At 33.8% G+C, this 21,194-nt stretch overlaps 2 protein-coding genes across 15 annotated transcripts in view; both read right to left on the bottom strand.

Annotated features, from left to right (window-relative positions):
• Window positions 1–15,751, bottom strand: part of LOC145318766 (uncharacterized) — a 17,279-nt gene extending 1,528 nt beyond the window's left edge. For all 9 annotated transcript variants that reach the window (XR_013879499.1, XR_013879501.1, XM_080160292.1 and 6 more), the window contains exons 1-25: window positions 15,676–15,751; window positions 14,572–14,649; window positions 13,771–13,856; window positions 13,268–13,370; window positions 12,324–12,407; window positions 11,529–11,585; window positions 10,905–10,959; window positions 10,460–10,545; window positions 9,724–9,863; window positions 9,015–9,136; window positions 8,464–8,568; window positions 7,990–8,043; window positions 7,182–7,276; window positions 6,623–6,736; window positions 6,082–6,135; window positions 5,791–5,849; window positions 5,109–5,184; window positions 4,661–4,729; window positions 4,426–4,499; window positions 3,895–3,962; window positions 3,632–3,675; window positions 3,139–3,222; window positions 2,621–2,766; window positions 2,337–2,412; window positions 1,210–1,350 (exon numbers count right to left, since the gene is read on the bottom strand). Coding sequence is in view for 7 of the 9 variants with exons in the window: in XM_080160292.1 (XP_080016418.1) it covers window positions 1,210–1,350; window positions 2,337–2,412; window positions 2,621–2,766; window positions 3,139–3,222; window positions 3,632–3,675; window positions 3,895–3,962; window positions 4,426–4,499; window positions 4,661–4,729; window positions 5,109–5,184; window positions 5,791–5,849; window positions 6,082–6,135; window positions 6,623–6,736; window positions 7,182–7,276; window positions 7,990–8,043; window positions 8,464–8,568; window positions 9,015–9,136; window positions 9,724–9,863; window positions 10,460–10,545; window positions 10,905–10,959; window positions 11,529–11,585; window positions 12,324–12,407; window positions 13,268–13,370; window positions 13,771–13,856; window positions 14,572–14,649; window positions 15,676–15,744 (2,139 nt within the window). In the remaining 2 variants the exon portion in view is untranslated. The remainder of the gene's footprint in view (window positions 1–1,209; window positions 1,351–2,336; window positions 2,413–2,620; window positions 2,767–3,138; window positions 3,223–3,631; window positions 3,676–3,894; window positions 3,963–4,425; window positions 4,500–4,660; window positions 4,730–5,108; window positions 5,185–5,790; window positions 5,850–6,081; window positions 6,136–6,622; window positions 6,737–7,181; window positions 7,277–7,989; window positions 8,044–8,463; window positions 8,569–9,014; window positions 9,137–9,723; window positions 9,864–10,459; window positions 10,546–10,904; window positions 10,960–11,528; window positions 11,586–12,323; window positions 12,408–13,267; window positions 13,371–13,770; window positions 13,857–14,571; window positions 14,650–15,675) is intronic.
• Window positions 15,751–21,194, bottom strand: LOC145318772 (coiled-coil-helix-coiled-coil-helix domain-containing protein 7). 6 transcript variants are annotated; one of them, XR_013879506.1, is made up of 6 exons: window positions 18,158–19,015; window positions 17,685–17,766; window positions 17,195–17,319; window positions 16,579–16,676; window positions 16,417–16,431; window positions 15,751–16,327 (listed from the first exon to the last, which is right to left on the bottom strand). XR_013879506.1 is itself a non-coding variant. In XM_080160308.1 (6 exons), the coding sequence occupies exons 3-6, from the start codon at window positions 18,182–18,184 to the stop codon at window positions 16,623–16,625; spliced, it is 288 nt and encodes a 95-aa protein (XP_080016434.1). In that variant the 5' UTR covers window positions 18,185–18,559; window positions 19,548–19,668; window positions 21,153–21,194; the 3' UTR covers window positions 15,751–16,622. The 6 variants fall into 6 exon arrangements, 5 of the variants coding, with proteins under 5 accessions (XP_080016434.1, XP_080016433.1, XP_080016435.1 ...); XM_080160308.1 differs by adding exons at window positions 19,548–19,668; window positions 21,153–21,194 and having other exon boundaries at window positions 15,751–16,676; window positions 18,158–18,559; XM_080160307.1 differs by having other exon boundaries at window positions 15,751–16,431.

Below are 21,194 nucleotides of genomic sequence, written 5' to 3'. Positions count from 1 at the left end.
ATTTGGCCTCTTCTAGTTCGATCATGATTTATATTAAGTGGCAATCCAACAAATGAAAAAGGATGTTAATAATAATTTTTGGTACCAGTATTAGTTATTTCTCGCATCGTATTATAAACGGCTTTCCGCGGATATAGAATTTACAATTATGAGATTAAAACTAGTTTTAATCTTATGATTGTACATTTCTATATTCGTAGAAAGCTGGATATAATACGATGCTAGACATAGTTTTTTCGTATGGATGAGAACCGGTTCCTATCCACCGGATTCGAATGAATACGAGAATAGTTATTTCTCGTATCGTATTATAAACGGCTTTCCGCGGATATAGAATGTACAATTATAAGATTAAAACTAGTTTTTTTAGCCCCGTGGTGCCGAAGGCACCGGCTAAAAAAACTAGTTTTAATCTTATGATTGTACATTTCTATATTCGTAGAAAACTGGATATAATACGATGCTAGACATAGTTTTTTCGTATTCATGAGAACCGGTTCCTATCCACCGGATTCAAATGAATACGAGAAAATTTATTATTACTCTTCAAACTTGCAAGTAAACATGCCGAATTCACTACTGTCAGTCTGTCTATCTTAAATCTATCTATCTGTAATGTATCTATCCATCTATGTATACATCTATCTATCTATCTAACAATTATAATTTATCCATCCATCCAGCTATCTATCTGTAATGTATCTATCTATCTATGAACCTGTTGTGAAAATGTTATCTTAGCCCTTCTGGAGAGATACTCTGCAAACTTGCAGGTAAACATGCCGCATTCGCTACTGTCTGTCTGTCTGTCTATCAACATCTATCTGTAATGTATCTATTAACCTGTTGTGAAAATGTTATCTTAGCCCTTCTGGACAGATACTTTGCAAACTCACTAGTGAACAAGCTACAGTCATAACTGTCTGTCAGTCTATCTATTCAGCTATCTATCTATGAACCTGTTGTGAAAATGTTATCGTAGCCCTCCTGGAGAGGTACTCTGCAAACTTGCAGGTAAACATGCCGCAGTTATTTCTGTCTGTCTATCTGTCTATCAACATCTATCTGTAATGTATCTATTAACCTGTTGTGAAAATGTTATCTTAGCCCTCCTGGAGAGGTACTCTGCAAACTTGCAGGTAAACAAGCTACAGTCACAGCTGTCTGTCTGTCTATCTATCAACATCTATCTGTAATGTATCTATTAACCTGTTGAGAAAATGTGATCTTAGCCCTTCTGGAGAGGTACTCTGCAAACTTGCAGGTGAACATGCCGCAGTCGCTGCCGTTCATCTGCTGCGGGATGTCCTTCTTTATCTCTTGTTTCCATCCTGTTAGGTCCATGGGAGACTAAAAATATTATATCAAATGTCAGATTTCATCAAAAACGTAAACAATTTTAAGCAGACTCCTATAAATCTCCCTACAAATATAACAAAATCTCTCTATTTAGTATTTAATACATTGAACTACCAACGACAGCCTTTCTTTTTTATTTAAAAAAATTACTGTAATTAGCTCCCTGCAGATCCTAAATCCACCTTCTTTTTCTCCTGATGTTCTTCTGTAAGATATCTCTTTTGCAGATGAACACACACACACACACACACACGCACACACACACACACCTACCTTCTTTTTCTCCTGATGTTCTTCTGTAAGATATCTCTTTTGCAGATGAACACACACACACACACACACACACGCACACACACACACACACGCACACACCTACCTTCTTTTTCTCCTGATGTTCTTCTGTAAGATATCTCTTTTGCAGATGAACACACACACACACACACACACACACACACACGCACACACACACACACACAGACCTACCCTCTTTTTCTCCTGATGTTCTTCTGTAAGATATCTCTTTTACAGATGAACACACACACACACACGCAACACCCTGATGTTCTTCTGTCAGATATCTCTTGAGCAGTTCCACCCCCCCCCCCACACACACATACACACAAACACTCACACACCTACCTTCTTTTTATCTTGATGTTCTTCTGTAAGATATCTCTTTTGAAGATGAATAAACACACACACACACACACACACACCTACCTTCTTTTTCTCCTGATGTTCTTTTGTAAGATATCTCTTTTGCAGATTTAAACACACACACACACACACCTACCTTCTTTTTCTCCTGATGTTCTTTTGTAAGATATATCTTTTGCAGATAAACACACACACACACACACTCACACACCTACCTTCTTTTTCTCCTGATGTTCTTCTGTCAGGTATCTCTTGAGCAGATCCACCCCCCCCCCCCACACACACACATACACACACACACACAACACACACACACCTACCTTCTTTTTATCTTGATGTTCTTCTGTCAGGTATCTCTTGAGCAGATCCACACAGGTCTGATTGTTACCGTTCATACTAAAACAAGTACATTTAGGTTAGGTCGCGTCGGCCCGTTTGATCGTAACAGATAGCCGCCTGACATGATAGGTGACATGTGAGAATCATCCTACAGATTTCAAACTTTGCACAAGTATATCTGTTGGGTTTAATCTGCAAAGCACAGCGTCTATCTCTATAAACTTAATAGATTAGTGAACTTTACTTTGTCAGTAAAGTGTTTTACCTGTCGTAATAATTGATGGATTTATTGGCGACATCAATGGTGGCCAGACACCAATGCATGCCCAGATGGACGGGGACTAACAACAAGTCATAAGAGAAGATGTCCTCCTTCTTGGTCCATCTACGAATTCGAGAATATCCGTTGTCCTAAAATATATAGGTATTGCTAAGTTTATAATTATGCTCGTTAAATTTCTCTTGGGAGGGTGGTGGTACCCTCCCCCAAATAGGTATAAACCTTCCCGGGACCTATGAGAAGCTATACTTAAAAGGAGAACCATATCGGTTTAGTGGTTAGCAAAATCCTTCAGTACAGATGACTAACAAATATACAGAGAGAGATCCTTTTTCTTTAATTTAAGGTCTAGCGGATGCGCTCCTAGCATCCAAGATCTATATATTCGAAGGAGTATGGAAAGTAGGGAAATAGCCTAAAACCAAACTTAGATATAAAAATTAAACAGCCTAAAACCATCCAGGGACCTTATTATAGATATGTATTATAGATAAATGATTTACCTTATACGTAGAATAGAAGAACGTATTGTAGGCAAAGACTTTGGGATATTTATTATCATCCCTCGCTCCTCTGGACACAATCATCTACAAACAAGAACAAATTGTTGGGTTCTACATGAGTAGCGCAACAATACAGGGAGAGAAGGGACATAGGGCTGTTTATTTCACTAGTCCACAAAGTTTTATCATAACTTTTCTTATTTTAGGCTCAACAACATTAGGGACTGTTACTGAATTTTTATTGTTAGTTAATTGAGTTGTGTTTCAAAACCTTAGGTCTCTGGCAACAACATCATGCAAAAAATATGAAATTTAAAACAGTTTTTCTATAAAAATCACTGAATAGGACATTTCGCAAGATTTCTCATATTATTACACACTCCAGATAATTCCTTTTTTATGTCGTTTTATTAATAAAGGGGTTCATTAACACTACTTATATAACTCAAAAAAAAAAACTTCTCCAGATATAACTTTAGTTAAAAATCTTCACCTGCATATAAAAATTAATAACTTCGTCGTTGAGCCAGTTTAATCCTGTTAAAATAGTGTCAAATATCGATTTTAAGATAATAGAAATTCCATAACAAAATTGTTTTATCTTTGTTTTGCCAATATTATTTTTTCTTTTTTGTAAAACATTTATGTATAATTTTAAAAAGGAAAATTTAAAAGCAAGTGAATTTTTTCCAAGTACCTAAAAATTTTAGAAATGTACTTTGTGATTTAACAATTGCATTTGACACTGTATTCTGCCTTTGAGCGTATCAATATCCTTTCCACAGATTTCAATCTTGTACTCGTGGACAAGCTTCTCAGTTCCCCTAAATATTATAATTTTCTTAGATAATTAAATGGACAGTTGATCTAATGTTCACAGTTACGAAAATAAAAATAATTTTATTAGTATTTATCTAGTGGAGGATTAAGTTTTAATAGTTTAGGCTGGAAGGAAAGTGGACTGTGGATATGTAAATTAAATCAAATAGATTAGATTGATTAGATTAATAAGCCTTTACAAATCTTCCCCTAAGAATTTTAGTCTACCATGAACGAAACTAGTGTATAAAAATTTGGGGGAAGCAGGAACGTCTAAGCTTTTTCAGGGGGGGGGGGGGGGGGTGTAAAATGAGGAATTTAAAAAAAAATTCATGGGCATAAAAATGAGGGGCTTCAAAGTTCGATGGGGGTAAAAACACCTCTATACAACCCCCCCCCCCCCCCCAGAACGTCTATAAAGGGAAAAATTCATCTTCTCCAATGTCTAATCTCTGAATATGCAAGTACCTGGCTCTGTAGGCCCTCTGGATGACCTGGTCCATCTCAGGTGTGATTTCTGGCAGCTCTGTGTCTTCCTCCTCCTGATAGATGGATAAATTATGATATAAATAGGTTGATTGATAGAAATATAGATAGATAGTTGGATAGGTTGTTATAGATATATTAGATGATTTATAATTGGATGGATGAATAAAAATATACAGATAGTAGATTTAGATGTAAACTGCTTAAAATTACACACCTCATCTTTAGGTTCTTCAAGCATGACATCAGTAATTTTCATATATCTCTCCACTCTCTCATTCAAGGTCTAAACAATTAAAAAGTTTTAAAGGGTTATTGTAAGTATTTTTAATACTATAATACCAACTTTAAAACATTTTATTTTCCTTTTTAACATGCAAATAAGCAGACCATTTAAAATTTTCTACTGCTACTAACTAAAAATGTGGAATATAAAGTAACTGCACTTACAGATGGATTTTTCTCATTTTTTATAAATATCTTTAAAAGAGTGTATTTACTAAACTTTACAAAACAAAGATAATTTAAAGCCAAATATTTTTGTATTTATTTATATTTTATTAATTTAGAGGCAGTATTTTAGTGGTTATTTTCTCTTGTACTCTTTAAACTTGCATACATTCTTTGACCCCAGGATTCCTGTCACCTATAAATAAAGTACGTACCTCGTCCAATTCTTCTCTCTTTTTAGACAAAATTTCATTCTTCAGCTTCTCTTCATTAATTTTTCTTTCTCTTTCCCTAAAATATGCCATGTTTATTAGCGTTGTGCCGGATATCCGGCTGATTTATAATGCCAGATATCCCGTAATTTTCCGTATATCCTGCGTTGGCCAGATATCCGGATATCAGCCGGATATCCGGTATCCGGCCAAAAAAGTATCCGACCCTAATAGTTATTTCCTTTCCCTCCAAGTGCCTTTTCTCTGTATTTTTTTTAGTAAAAAATTAGTTCTTCCTGCGCCCATTGCCTGTTGGGCCTACACTTAATGTGCCCTCACCCTGCAGCCCTTGAAGTTCCAGTCCCAATATAACCTAACCTTATTTTCAATTAATTTCAAATTTTGAGGGGAGGGCATTTTGAGGGATATGGCCATTTTCTTTTATCTCAAGTATCATTTTCCCAAATAAGTAATTTTTCCATTTTTCTCAAAAATTCACTTTTAAACCTTCAAAAGTAAAAAATAGACTTAGAAAAAAAAATTGTTTTGAGTTTTTCTTGATATTAGGTAAGAGCAGGATCCGGATCCGTTTTTATTTTCAAAGGCAGCTTCGCGGAGCTGACGCCAAAACAAATTAAAGGGCTCCACAACACTAATTTAAAATGTGATAACCAAAGGAATTTACCTGGAGTTAGATCCATATCTATCTTTCATTTTCTTCAAAAATTCTTTAGAAAAAACATCCTTAAAATAAAAAAGTTAAAATTCTCAAATAATTATGTAGGAAGTTAAATTGCAAATTTACCTACAAAAAGTTGAATTACTTCAAGCCAACGATACTAAATAAGTAAAGAAATAACTGGTGGGTGGCTAGTGCTACTTATAGGTCCAATTTAGTACAGTAAAACTCTTAATTTCTTTTTTAGTCCCATATTACAATTTTTAAAGGGTTTATTGGATCAAAAGCTAAACAAACCTCTTTCTGGAATTCATCTGTTAAAGAACTACTTCTTGAAAAGCTTCTAGCAGGCTAAAAGAAATATAAGTATTTTAAATTTCAAAACGTCTGGTACTTTTGATTTTCCAGATTTAAAATTTATATGATTTAGTTAAAAATGACAAACTTTAGAAAAGTTCTTATTTTACTCTAAAAAAGAGGTTAATTTTGTCTATGATCAGTTCAAAAATGAAAATTAATATGATTTGATTAGGCATGACAGACTTTTATCTTAATATAAAGAATGGTTAATTTTGTTCATCATCAGTTGGAATGAACATTAATTTATCGTCCATTGTCTAATCCCTTAAGATCCCTGATAAAACTAAGTTATCAACTGTACCAATGGATATAGAATATGTAACGTGGATAATATGCCAGGTTGATATTAAGTTTGTTAATCAAGTAAGATGGGGTATAGGGGAAAATCATTATTTTAGCCCACTGCGAGGTTCACTTTATTAGGGAACATGAAAATCTGGTGTAAGATCCAAGTGATAATATATACCCATTACTGTACCTCTAGTTGTGGTTTCTTTTCTTTCTCTACAGATTTGTGAAGAAATGGAGTTGAGTGGATGATTAGATCCTTAGGAGAGGCTGACAAAGCAGCGCTAGGTGATGCAGTTGATCTAATAATTTTACTTGATAATAAGCCTTTTAGTAGCGAAGCTGTCAGCATGTAACGCTTTGATTTTCTTAGCTGTTATTCAAGATAGAATTCTGAATTTTTTTGTGAAGATTCCCTGTACCAGTGAGCATATTTATTTTACTTGGTCCGTCAGTCTGATGGTCATGCATTATGATATTTACATGGTTTTGTGAGTTTCTAATGGCCACTAATCTTGGTTGGTTGGTTAAAACAAACCTTTAAAACTGTTCAACCAATAACTCATTTGATCTAAAGAAGGTGTAATTTTGTTTTTCAATTAATTATTGTCTTATCCCTTAATATCCCTGTATAAAAGTCCCTGGAAGTAAGTTACAAAGACGAACAATTTAAAGACATACAGACGGACGGACGTCTGCTAATTATAGAGTAGCTGCGCTACTATACAAATGTACAAGTATAAGTTCCTGAATGAAGAAGTGGGTGCAGGTAGAGTGGGGGACCCCGTGGAGAAGGGAGTTTTGAATAGTGACCCCGGGGTTTTAGGTGCAGATTTGGAAGGACCTAAAATATAATTTAGGAAAATCGAATTAAATTTTTATAATGATCGGGGGAGTTGAATTTTTGTCTTATTTATGTTTATTCTATTTCATGCTATACTAGACTAGATTCAATGAAGTTCCACAAGGTAACATTACTGTGTAAAAGATTCAATGAAGTTCCCCAAGGTAACATTACTGTGTAAAAGATACTTCTTACGCCTCGACTTGTATCGATGAACATTTCCCCAAGGTAACATTACTGCGTAAAATGTTCAAAGGAGTTCCAAAAAGATTAAAGAAGTTCCACAAGGTAACATTACTGTAAAAAAAGATTCAATGAAGTTCCACAAGGTAACATTACTGTGTAAAAGATTCAAGGAAGTTTCACAAGGTAACATTACTGTGTAAAAGATACTTGAGAGTTCCGAAGGTAACATTACTGCGTAAAATGTTTAAAGGAGTTCCACAAGGTAGCATTACTGTGTGAAAGATTTAAGGGAGTTCCACAAGGTAACATTACTTAGAAAAATATTAAAGAAGTTCCACAAGGTAACATTACTGTATAAAAGATTCAATGAAGTTCCACAAGGTAACATTACTATGTAAAAGATTCAAGGAAGTTTCACAAGGTAACATTACTATTTAAAAGATTCAACGGAGTTCCACAAGGTAACATTACTGTGTAAAAGATTCAAAGGGAGTTTCACAAGGTAACATTAATGTGTAAAAGATTACCTGCACCAGAATCAAGTTGGTCTATCACAGATATTTCATTCTCATCATCATCCTACTCGCATAACAAACAAATCATTTTTTATTTTAGGATTTTTAAAACCGGCAATAATCGAACTAAAAATTCATATTTTGTAATTTTTTGCAAAAATGCTAGGTATTACTATCCATCCTTAGTATGATTTAATAAAAACTGAAAAAATTTTTGTCAAAACATATGAACTATCATCTTTAATTTTCAGAAATGCTTTACACTGGCTCTCTTTATTAAATAGAGTTTATTGTATAAGATCCCATTTTTGAAGCATGATCAACAGCCCGACGAACAAAGTAAATTACATACAGGATGCTCATTTGTACATGGAAACATCACAAAAGTTTGAAGCTTAAATAACATCCGAGAAAATCACATTTCCCCTATATAACAGTAAATTACATATTAGCTACGGTTATAGAATAAAGATTGTTTAATTTCCTTGATGTTGATGATTTCATTTTGTGCATGTCTGACAACAGAAGTATTAAATGGCCTCAGGGTTTGTGAGAATACGGAATCATTCTGTCTCCACTTTCCAATACTTCCTAAAGCAAAACAACTGGTTGATACCCGCGTCACCGCCCATTTTCTGTTTAGGGGGTGTTGGGTTCGGGTCTGGATAAAATTGTGTCATGCTAGAGATGTTAAAAATACATTGTCGTTTTCTGGTTTGTACCTTTTCGTCCGAATTAACAGAATTTCAAAATTCTAATAAATTGTAAAATTATGTAACAAGTACATCTAAAAATAGGCATATGGAGTTATGATTAAGATTATAGAACTTCTATTCCATTACACGTTGTTCACTATTTTTAAAGGAATTCTCATGCAAAGTTTAATATCGATAGGAAGATTTTAACGATTTAACGATGAGAGCTTTAGTTGTAACAAGATAATTGGCAAAAATCTGTTTTCAAAGCTAGAAAATTGTTACAGACGGACATACAGACATACTTTATAGTAGAAAAGCTACTCTATAACTAACACTTACTTGTCCAAGGATTGTTATCAATTGTTATCATTGGTGAGATGAGGCTCTGGTATCTTTCTCTAGCTCTCATATTGATGTAGGCACTGGGTTTGGGCCTAAACGCGTTAGCACTCAAGGAAGACCTAGAAAAATATAACAAGATTAGTTCACATGAAAACTTATGCATTGACAGAAAGAGTGAGTTTCCGTAAAGTTGTGTGTTGGTGTTTAGTCAAACCCGCTTATGAAGTCAAACTAATTATGACCAAATGTATATATATGAAATGGTCATAATTAAGAACAGTTTGACTTAATACGCGCATTTGACTAAACACTAACCCACAACTTTACGGAAAATGCACGAAACAAAAGTTACTTCCTCTTAATATTAAAATTATTGGTTGAAAAGTTTGGACACAACTATTTTGTAAAACCGGATTGACGAATAATAAGATCATAAATGACAGAATGTGGTTATAAAACTTTGGGGCCCAGTATAATTTACAGCGCAATGTCCCCTCCCTCCTTGAATTTTACAGACAGATAACTACAGATAAGTTATAAAGAATAGTTATTTATCGCACCATATTATAGACAGACAGCTTTCCGTGGATGTTAAAATGAAAAATTATAAGATTAAATCCAGTTGTGTTTCTATAATAGAATGCAGCACATGAATTTTCAATATGGCTGAGAACCGGCTCTAATCCAGCGGATAAAAATAACTTACTTTCTGCCAGACTTAAGCTGTGCCTTGAGATTAACAGGCAGGCTGTCAAAACGTTGCTTCTGTCTCTCCTTGGTTGTCATTACCCGAAACCGTTGGGATGGACGGCTGCTGGACCCCGGGATCTGGCGAAGATACTCAACCTTAACAATGACAATTATGTCTTTTGAAGTTAAGAGGTGGGAAAAGATCTAAGGCAGGATTAAGTAAAGCAAGTGGTTAGTTCATATTATCCATTTTTTAAAAATTAAAAGCTTTGCTAATTAAACACGCTTACACACACACACAGAAAACGTACCTCTGAATCTTGACTGCCATTATCTAGCTGTACACTTGCCTCACTTGAAGCTACACACACACACACACAAGCACACACACACACACAGAAAACGTACCTCTGAATCTTGACTGCCATTATCTAGCTGTACACTTGCCTCACTTGAAGCTACACACACACACACACAAGCACACACACACACACAGAAAACGTACCTCTGAATCTTGACTGCCATTATCTAGCTGTACACTTGCCTCACTTGAAGCTACACACACACACACAGAAAACGTACCTCTGAATCTTGACTGCCATTATCTAGCTGTACACTTGACTCACTTGAAGCTACACACACACACACACAAGCACACACTCACACACAGAAAACGTACCTCTGAATCTTGACTGCCATTATCTAGCTGTACACTTGCCTCACTTGAAGCTACACACACACAGAAAACGTACCTCTGAATCTTGACTGCCATTATCCAGCTGAACGCTTGCCTCGCTCGAAGCCACACTAGAACTAACAGTGGTTGTCGTAGGAGTATCTAAAACAATTTAGGTATTTATCAAATAAAACAATCTTCAAACTCTTTATTACATTTTATTTGTTAAAGAGGTAATTCGCTTAAAACAAGACACGTTGTTGTCCAAGGAATCAGTAAATCAAAAATCAGATGAATAAGATAATGGATTGAGTTGCTAGGCATATCTTACCTAACTAATACAGGAATCACCTTGCAAGGTTTGAATTCGATAGGGTAACTCTAACAAACATAAATTAACGATAAGAGAGAACCATTACGAACGGTCGGACGGGCCTACCCCAATTATAGAAAAGATTTGCTTTAAAATTGATATACTTTTGAGAAAAGACAGCGAAGTCCCAGTGAATAAAAAAACTTACCATTATCTTGAGATTCAGTGAGATCAATTAATTCTGATTTGTTGGGGTTCACCACCTTAATAGATCATTTTGTTGAAGCGAGGGCTTGTTATATTATCATTGTATAAAAGTAACAGGGTTGTGTGTTTGTCTGTATTAGAGTTTGTCTATGTGTTTTGTTTTTATCTATCCATCCTCTCAAGAGAAATCTTCCCAAAAAAGTTCTAAGAACTAATACTTGATGGAAGTCCTTCTTTGATTTAAAGGGGTAGTAGCATGAAATGGAGTTAAACTTGAATTTTCGAACCGCATATTTTTTCCAGTTCAGTGGTTTAAACTACACCTATCTATAGGGCATATATTTGAAAGAATTTCAATTTTCTACCAAGTATTTTTAAAATTATCAAGACTTGAAATCATATTTTTGTCATACATGACTGTCTTATTTTCACAAAGACAGCATGCCGACTATTTTAGTGGTGCCCAATTGTTTGTTATTAAATGAAGTACAAAATTGTATATATCAAGATTCACTACTCCAAGTACCCAAACTTGTTACATGTTTCTTGTGGCAACTCTAAACATGATCTGTCTGTTTGGTCATACACATTTGACGTTTCAATGTCACGTAAATAGTGTGATTACCTTAATTGGTTGAACTTCTTCTGGCTCTACATTTCTCAATTTTGTTGGCGGAGCCGCCTAAATATTAGGTATCATTTTTTAAAGCTATTTTTGTAGGGGTGAACTATGACGTGCTTGATTATAAACTAACTCTCTTTAATGTCCATTGAGGGTTTTACACTCGTCTGAAAAATTGTGTCCTAAATCCTGTCGCGAATTTTAGCCAATGGGTTGGTATTCCCAAATAAAGCAATAAAATATTAAAAACATATTTTGATTCTAACCAAATCTGTTAATAAAACTGGATCATATTGGTATTCTTAAAGCATTTTAACGGACAGAAATATGGACGCAAACAAGTTATTAAGAAGCTGTAAATCAATTTTCTGTTAGTTGAGATTTCGCTCACCACTTTCGATTTTGTTTTATTTCAGGGAAGCTTCGCATAGCTTTTTTTAAAATTTGGTTTTAGATTTTTTCATTTAAAAATTAAAATCATGATTGGTATAAATTTTTGTCATTTTTTAAAAACATTCCTTAGTTAATTTTAAAAAGTGATCTAAAGGAATTAGACAATGGCGGATAAATTGAAGTACATCCCCTATGAAGACACACCAAATTATCCCTTCTGTAGATAACAATTAGTGGGTAAAACGTTTGAACACTCAACTTAATGAACCAACCAATTAGAAATCAACAAAGTTCCCAAAGTTGTTTAACCAACGAATAAGAAAACGTTAATATGGAAATTTGGGGACTATTGTAATAAGCAGCAGCCCAATGTCCCCTCCCTCCCTGATAACAAAGCTACCTCACCTGAAAAGTGCCACCCAGGGAAACTTCTTTCACTATTTCTACATCTTTAGTATTGAGATCAGATTTTGTTACAGTCTGACTAGCCTAAACAAATGTATAGTGTTGCTATGCTCCAATCTTCATGACAAGTATCACTTTAAGAAAAAAACATCGACTGACTATCAAAGGCCTCGAGAAAGTCAAACTACTAATAAATAGATACCAAATATAATGTTATTTAGTCACAAACCTATCTGCAAATCAGAGACTCGCAAACCTACGTTTCTAATATCTAACGATCTAAATATGTTGATTCTTTCAGAGCAAGCTTTTTATAATAACTAAGTGATTTGAGTTTTATCTTATTAATGTATCAAATATAGGTAACTAATAATCATTTTCTAAAATGATCGATGTCTATTTTAATATTTTCACATAAAAAAAACGGAATAACATTGAACATAGGTAACAGCTTGAAAAATTGTTTCTAGTATAATTGGACAAAAATCTATCTATTCATCCATCTAATCTTCTTATTCCCATCTATCTATCTATCAACCTTATATTTTTGCTATCTTGTAACTCTGTTTAATTGGTGAAACTCCAAATTTCAAACTTTTTAGAAGTATCTTTGTAATATCTATTTTTCTATTTTTAAAAATATTTACTTAACAACCTATCTATCTATTAAATAGATCTCTCTATCCATCTATCAACCTTTTGTTTTGTTTCTGTCTTGGATGATTTATCTCTATTATTCAAATCAGCATAGGTATCTGTCTATCAAATAAATCTATCTATCTTGTCTACTTATCAAATAAATCTATCTATCTATATCTATCTATCAATCAGTCAACCTTTCGTTTTTTGCTATCTTGCTAGATTTAGGCATCACCCAGTTCCAGAATTGCTGGAAGGGGGAATATATCTATCTATCCAATAGATATATCTATCCATCTATCAACCTTTTGTTTGGTGGCTGTCTTGCTGGACTTCACCCAGTTCCAGAATTGTTGTAAGGGGGAAGTTTCCACTGGCTGAGGAATTATTGTCACGTCCTCCTCATCACTAAAGTAATTAGAAGGTATGTTCCTTATGATCTTGGAAACAGCTATCGAGTTCAGTAGGTGATCAAATAGAACGCTTGCTAACAGCTTTCTGGTTGAAGTCTATCCACATATCCGTTTGCCTGTCCGTATAAACTTTACCAATTGATCTCTATTTTTCAGAGAATAAACCTACTGGTCGTAATAAGATTTTAAGCTAATTTAAAACAAAATGACACTCCCCCCTTGATAAAACAATTACTTAAAAAAAAACATTTTCCCTTGGGGCGATGCCAGTAGAGGAATGAAATTCCCCTCATGGATTTTTTTTCGGTCAATTTATAATAATTCTAGGGGAAAACACCGACCATTGAAACTAACAGCGAAGCTACTTCAAAATTAGAGAATCTAAATGTACTCACTCTGAATTATCCATTGCAAGCCGACGTCGTTTGAGACCAGCAAATTGTGGGTCACTCTCGTTATACTTGCGTTTCTTGGAATTATCCTGCACAAGAACAATTTTTCTTATATATATATATATATACCTAATGTGCTAATGTCGTATGGGTGAGTTGCACCTGGACTGAACAGTCAACTTGTCAACTCAAGGCCGGACTCTTGGTCCTTCACCTCATACCCGTGGTACAGTACATTACAGACAACCAACTCTCTGTGATGCACGACCTTTGTCTGAGAAGTCCTAACTGTGCATGGTAACGAGTTGCGCCTGTTTTGGGCCAAGGCATTGCCCCCACTTTAACTATTTACGTCGCGCATCTGACATAGTAGCAGTGGGAACCATTTTTAACGTCTTTAGTTATGACGCGGTGTCGGACCGAGATTCGAACCCAACACCTTCCCGACGACGAGCGGATGCGCTACGTGTTGAGCCACGGTCGCGGGTACTATATATATACCTATATATTATACTTATATAAAAAGTGTAAGAAATAAAAAAAAAAAATAGTTGGTTAGATATGGACTTTAAATTGTTTGAAACCTAAGAAACTAAGGGATGGAGGAGAAATTATACTATACTGGTACCCAAAGTTTGGGTACTTTTTAAAAATCTTGCTTGAAGTGTACAAACCATTGGTATCCAAACTTTTCCTCCATTTACTTTTAATCTCCAGAAGGTGTAATTAGAGAAAAAAATTAACGTTATCATCCATTTCTAGAATCAAGGGGCGCTGCAACTATTTCCAAATAAAGAAAAATACCTGTTGATTTTCCAGGGAGCATCCTCCTTGATTTTGGAGACCAGTGAGGTCAATCACAGGGATATCAGCAACCTGGTGCTACAATATACAAAATAAAATTAGTGAGGTCAATCACAGGAATATCAGCAACCTGGTGCTACAATATACAAAATAAAATTAGTGAGGTCAATCACAGGGATATCAGCAACCTGGTGCTACAATATACAAAATAAAATTAGTGAGTTCAATCATAGGGATATCAGCAACCTGGTGCTACAATATACAAAATAAAATTAGTGAGGTCAATCATAGGGATATCAGCAACCTGGTGCTACAATATATAAAATAAAATTAGTGAGGTCAATCACAGGAATATCAGCAACCTGGTGCTACAATATATAAAATAAAATTAGTGAGGTCAATCATACGGATATCAGCAACCTGGTGCTACAATATATAAAATAAAATTAGTGAGTTCAATCATAGGGATATCGGCAACCTGGTGCTACAATATACAAAATAAAATTAGTGAGGTCAATCATAGGGATATCAGCAACCTTGTGCTACAATATACAAAATAAAATTAGTGAGGTCAATCATAGGGATATCAGCAACCTTGTGCTACAATATACAAAATAAATTTAGTGAGGTCAATCAAAGGGATATCAGCAACCTGGTGCTACAATATATAAAATAAAATTAGTAAGGTCAATCACAGGAATATCAGCAAACTGGTGCTACAATATACAAAATAAAATTAGTGAGTTCAATCATAGGAATATCAGCAACCTGGTGCTACAATATACAAAATAAAATTAGTGAGGTCAATCACAGGGATATTAGCAACCTTGTGCTAAAATATACAAAATAAAATTAGTGAGATCAATTACAGGAATATCAGCAACCTGGTGCTACAATATACAAAATAAAATTAATTACAGTGAGGTAAATCATTGGGATATCAGCAACCTGGTGCTAAAATTTTACCGAAGATCTGGGCTAACAAAACTGGTATTAGTTTTGTGATTTCAATTTTTATATTCGTGATATAATCAGATCTTAGTGGACAAACAAACAAAAAACTTTATTTAATAGGATTATCTAAAAATTAAAAGATTATAATACCTGTATTTGGTCTTGATTATTGGAACCAAAAAGTAATCTTCGACCAAGTTGAAATATTTTGGTTATCATGCTATGTCTGAAATATTCAATAATAGTTATTTATAGCATCGTATTATAAACAGCTTTCCACGGATATTAAAATGAAAAATTGTAAGATTACAAGTTACAACCAGTTTTAAACCAGAGGGGCCGAAGGCCCGGGATAACAAAACTGGTATTAATTTTATGATTTCTATTTTATTATCCGTGGGTAATTGTCTGTAAAACGATGATTTTTCAGTAGGGATGAGAACCGGTTCTCAGTTTCAAAGCCGTACTGGAAAAAATATTACAAATTTCTTTAGGTAATAATTTCATTATTTTGCTACAAATATAAACAAATAACTTACTTGTAACAATGCAAAATATCTATTTTCTAACCGCGAGTAAAAATTCAGAGGTGTATATTTTTACAAAACCTTTACATATTATTATAATAAATATATACAACCCAGAATTTATAAAATATCAGTTAAGCGTGTTAGGTCACTGAATTCAATAAAATTTCTCTAGACTACAATATGTATATCATGTAATTTTCACTGAATGAATTTTTCATTTCTTTTTAAATGTTCCTTTCAAAGTCACTAAATTTTAAGTATGAACAAAAGACCTAAAAAGTAAATTTGTAGGTATAATATTATAAAAAACCCACAAATTTCAAAATAAATCGATGGTCTAAAATAGGTCTTTTGTCCTTACTTGTTTTGAAATCATCTAATATAGATAATAAAAAATTTATAAAGTGGAGAGGACAATAAAAGACAACTTATTCTTATATTAATTCTTAATTTTTCTAAGGACAGTTTTGCATCTCAAGAATAAGATAAAGATTATTTTATCTTTAATTGTCTTGTCCCTGACTTAATAAAAGGACATGATGTAAAAAAAATCAACAAAATATAGTTTTATTCATCAACAATTTTGACGGGAATTTCTCCTGTTCTTTTGTACTGTTGCCTGAAATAACGGATAAATTTTGTTCACAAGTAGCGCAGCAATAACAAAATAACAAAAAAATTGGTTCTATAATCAGTCACTGGCATTCAAACTTTGTTCCCAAAATAAACTTATAATTTTGCTTTTAGCTTGTGAAATTTAGTAATGAAATTTCTGATATGAGGTATGGAAAAATGTTAAAAATTTTCTACTCCCTAAAATTTCATCATAAGATGCCTATAACTATTTTGTATTTAGAGCTGAAGGTTTAAAATTTGGGGCATTGGCCTAATTATGGCAGTCTTTCAGCAGTTAAAGCAGTGTATTTCCTAGCTGCAGGCTTCCTTTAACGCTAGCTTCAGGAATCTAAAGGGATAAGACAATAGACAATGTATATTCCCAATAATGATAGACAAAATCATCCCTTTCTGTAGATTAAAATTCACTCAAGTCTCCAAAGTTGTTAAGCCAACGAATAAAACTTTGGGGACCAGTCCTCTCTCTCTGGCTAAGTTTTCAATCAATGAATTTATCCATTCCTAAATTTCTGTCTTTCTTCCTCTGAGATGGGAACGGCGGGGTAGAGCCCCGCGTTGCGGCGGGCAAACTTCACCTCCATCCAAAAAGTTTTGCAATTCTTGACGTTTTCAAAATAAGCTCCACACTGCACGTTAAATAATCCTGATTATAATCGTATTATAGACATCTTTCCGCGGATATTAAATGAAATTTACAAGATTAACACCCAGGGATCTAATTCTACAGGGATAAGAAAATTGACTATAAATTGATGAACATCCCCAAATATAATACAATAGACACTCAATTAATAAACCAACCAATCAAAATTCATTTAAATCCCAAAGTTGTTAAGCCAACGAATAAAAAAACGTTATTATAAAACTTTTGGAACTAGTGTAATAAACTGCCCATCGTCCCCTCTCTCTGTTAACACAATTTTTTCAGCCGTAATGGCCGAATGAAAAGTTTTTAAATGAAACTTTAACATAAAAACTAAGGGATTTTTTCCTTGGATTTATCGAAGCCATTGTCAGATAGGCACCTCATGGACATGTCTCTCTCCTTCCAGCAAGGATCCTTGTCCTTCTGAACCTGGAGGAAAATTTGATTTTGTGGGTATAGTCCCTAACAACGCCTCTCAAGGGGCGTTTCGTTGTATTTTCACAGTAGCTTTTCTCCTATTTCTAGCCCTTGCGGAGGGCTCTAACCCTACGAGGCCAATTGCCTAACCTAAAATAACCTATCAAAAGCTGCTGTGAAAATACAACGAAAAAAAGTCTTCTTAAAAGTGGCACATTCGCCCCATCCCCCTTTTATACAAAATAGGCTACACTCAGAAAACGCATATCTTAGAAAATGCCTACCTACTAAATATATATTTCAAAAACATCCTGTTTCATTTCTAGCATTCAATAGACTACGCGTTCTCGAAATTTCTTTAAATCATGTCAATCGCCTGACAGAGCAACAGTAAATAACTAACCTGACTCGCGTCCTGTGTTTTTCCCATTTTATTTATTTGTAAAAATCTGAAATTTTGTTTGATATATATATAATATATATATTAGATTTATTTACATATAGCTATTTAATATTAATTTACGAATATGTACCTATGTAATAGTATGTATTTATATATTTACAACGTTATATTTTCCTTTGAAGAAAAAATTTGCCTTCCATTACAGATTAAGTATTACTATTTCTTATTTTCATAAATGTAGAAAATTGCGTTTAAAACCAAGAAATAAAGATATCTAACTTTTTAATTCAGGTACATGATTACAATGGCGTTTTACAATAAGCGTAATGAGTATAATAATATTTACATTGGATGACTTTATATTACAGATGGCGGTTAGAGGTTTTATGAAGCGAAGCTTTTCTATAACCAGGGTCGGTTCATCCATCTGTCCGTAACAGTTAGCTCCTTTCGTTAATTAAATCATGTTAGAATTGTCCAAAAGATTTCAAACTTTGCAAATGAATTTCTTTAATTTTTATTTCATTTTTTTCTTTTTGTCAAAACTTTTTGTAAGATATAAATATCCTATTAATTTGATTTTTGGAGTAATGATTCCTATTACAACAAGTATAATATTATATCGACGCATCTATATAATCAAGAAATATAAGTATGTCCTTAAACATTATTCTGCAACAAAGGGAACTATCCACGAACGAGAGCAAGTGATTTTAAGCACGTTCCAGCATTGATCCATAGTATTTTTTAGTGAATATACTAGGTTTAGGTTTAATATTTAGTTTATCGACTAAAAAGTTAGGTTTCACCATATGAGAAAAAAAATTGAAAAGTAAAGCATTTTTTGGTACAATATCATAAAAGTTTTGATGAGTTTAAACTGTTTTTTTAAGCTTTGACACAAAAGTATTTTAGTTTGATTAAAAATGTATATTTATTTAGAAAAAGGGTTGGTAACTTGTATTATTGTAAACAGTTTAATTAAATTACTTTTGCAATTTACAGCATTTAATGCTTTTCTGTCGTGTTATTTTTTTTGTCCTTTGATCTCAACAAAACATTTGATGATATTGCATCAAAAACAGTTTACATTTCAAAGTTTTTTTTCATATAAAACCATAGTAAACCTCAATTTTTTAGTTGATAAACCAAATATTTAACATAAACCTAGTGTATTCACTAAAAAAAATACTATGGATCAATGCTGGAAGGTGCTTAGAATCACTTTCTCTCGTTCGTGGATAGTTCCCTTTACGTACAATTTTGTCAAAAATTATACATTTTTATTTTGCTCTACACTCTTCAAGGGTTTGTCCTACCATTTCAGAGCTTCGCTTTATGGATATTGTCATCCTTTTTCCCCAAATTCTGATTATGATACAGAAAGTACAATTAATTAACCAATGCTTTCAAATGGTTGAAAGTTGATAATTCTAACTATCTGATTTGATGATATCATCGATGGTGTTGATGACACTCTTGTAAGAGTTGCTCATGTTGTGAAGAACAGCCTGATAAGGAAACAGCATTTTAATAGATGTGTTATTACTTGGATCTTAAACCAGATTTTTATGTTCTAAAATAAAGTGAAACACACAGCGGGCTAAAATAACGATTATCCACATCCACCCCTTTTACCCCCATTCCTACTGGATGAACGAACTGACCAATAATTGATGTTCATGTTACCACCCTGAATTGACGACAATTTTCCATGCATATTCTAAATTCATTATTACTACTTCAGGGTAGGTACGTTCAGTAAAATCCTTATAATAAAGTAACAGGATGTCTGTCTGTCTGTACCGAAGGATCTCGCTAACCGCTGAACCGATCGGGTTCTCCTTAACAAGGGTAGCTTCTCATAGGTCCCGGGAAGGTTTATAACTATTTTGGGGGAGGGTACCACCATCCTCCCAAGAGAAATCACAGTAAATAGAATTTTTTATTTTAAGTATAGAGACTCCTACGCAACATTGCGAAGTACCGTAAAAAGAGACTCCTAGCTAGGTATCGTAGAAACTTAAACGCAACAAAAAACCAAACATTTAAAGTGCCACTAGAGGCTTCTAGGGGCGTAGCCGCTAGAAACTTAATAACACAATAATGTTTGAACATTTGTCTGTGTTACTGTTCATTGGATTGTAGATTATTCTGGTACCCAACGTTAAAAAAACATACTCTTATTTGTAGACTAAAAGATTTGGATAATTCTATCAATTCTTAATTAAGGGGGGGGGGGGGGAAGTTTTGACACATTTGCGTAAACAGTGAGTATAGGCTTTATCTTTGGACTGAGAGGATAGGTTATTAGGGATAAAATCATTCTTATATGATGAACTTCCCCCAGATTTAAGATTTTTTGGATAGGCCTCCAGGTTCCAGAGCTCCAGGCCTCCAGGTCCTCTCTGTACAGGTAAAAATAAAAAAAATAATTTTTTTTTGAAGAGTTAGAAGTCAACCTATGAAACAAAATATGTATATTTTTGAATGTTATTCACATATTGGAAGAAAAAAAAGCATATTTTGTTTCATAAGTTGACTTTTAACTCTTCAAAAAAAATTTTTTTTTTAATTTTTACCTGTACAGAGAGGACCTGGAGGCCTGGAGCTCCGGAACCTGGAGGTCTATCCAAAAAATCTTAAATCTGGGGGAAGTTCATCATATAAGAATGATTTTATCTCTAATAACCTATCCTCTCAGTCCAAAGATAAAGCCTATACTCACTGTTTACGCAAATGTGTCAAAACTCCCCCCCCCCCCCTTGATTAAGTGTTCTAACTTTTCAACAAATAATTTAAATCTGCTGTAAGGGTAATCTAGTATATCTTTTTTGGGGATGTAGGTACATTGTACACCAATCTATTGTCCATTTTCTAATCCCTGAAATTCCCAGGGTCCTTGACAAATCTTATAAACTAACAGACACAAGAAAATTTAAGAGTAGCTACGCTACGCTAGCTGCTTTTATACAATTATGTATTGCTGTTATGCCTGATTTTCTTGCATTCTTCTCTGTACTTCCTATAGTTTTAA

Source organism: Acartia tonsa, chromosome 5, assembly GCF_053477335.1.
Source record: "Acartia tonsa isolate MP-2025a chromosome 5, ASM5347733v1, whole genome shotgun sequence".
Lineage (NCBI taxonomy): Eukaryota > Metazoa > Arthropoda > Copepoda > Calanoida > Acartiidae > Acartia > Acartia tonsa.
The sequence above is the reverse complement of the archived record's forward strand: the minus strand, read 5'-3'. Positions and strand labels throughout refer to the sequence as shown.

What these genes read in the sequence shown, in the direction of transcription:
- LOC145318772 (XM_080160308.1), bottom strand. Translation starts at nt 18,184, where the DNA reads ATGGGAAAAACACAGGACGCGAGTCAG. An exon ending in CAATGGCTTCGATAAATCCA is followed by an intron (nt 17,320 to 17,684) that starts AGGAAAAAATCC and finishes TATTTAACGTGC; the next exon opens with AGTGTGGAGCTTATTTTGAA. An exon ending in AGGAAGAAAGACAGAAATTT is followed by an intron (nt 16,677 to 17,194) that starts AGGAATGGATAA and finishes ATCCGTTATTTC; the next exon opens with AGGCAACAGTACAAAAGAAC.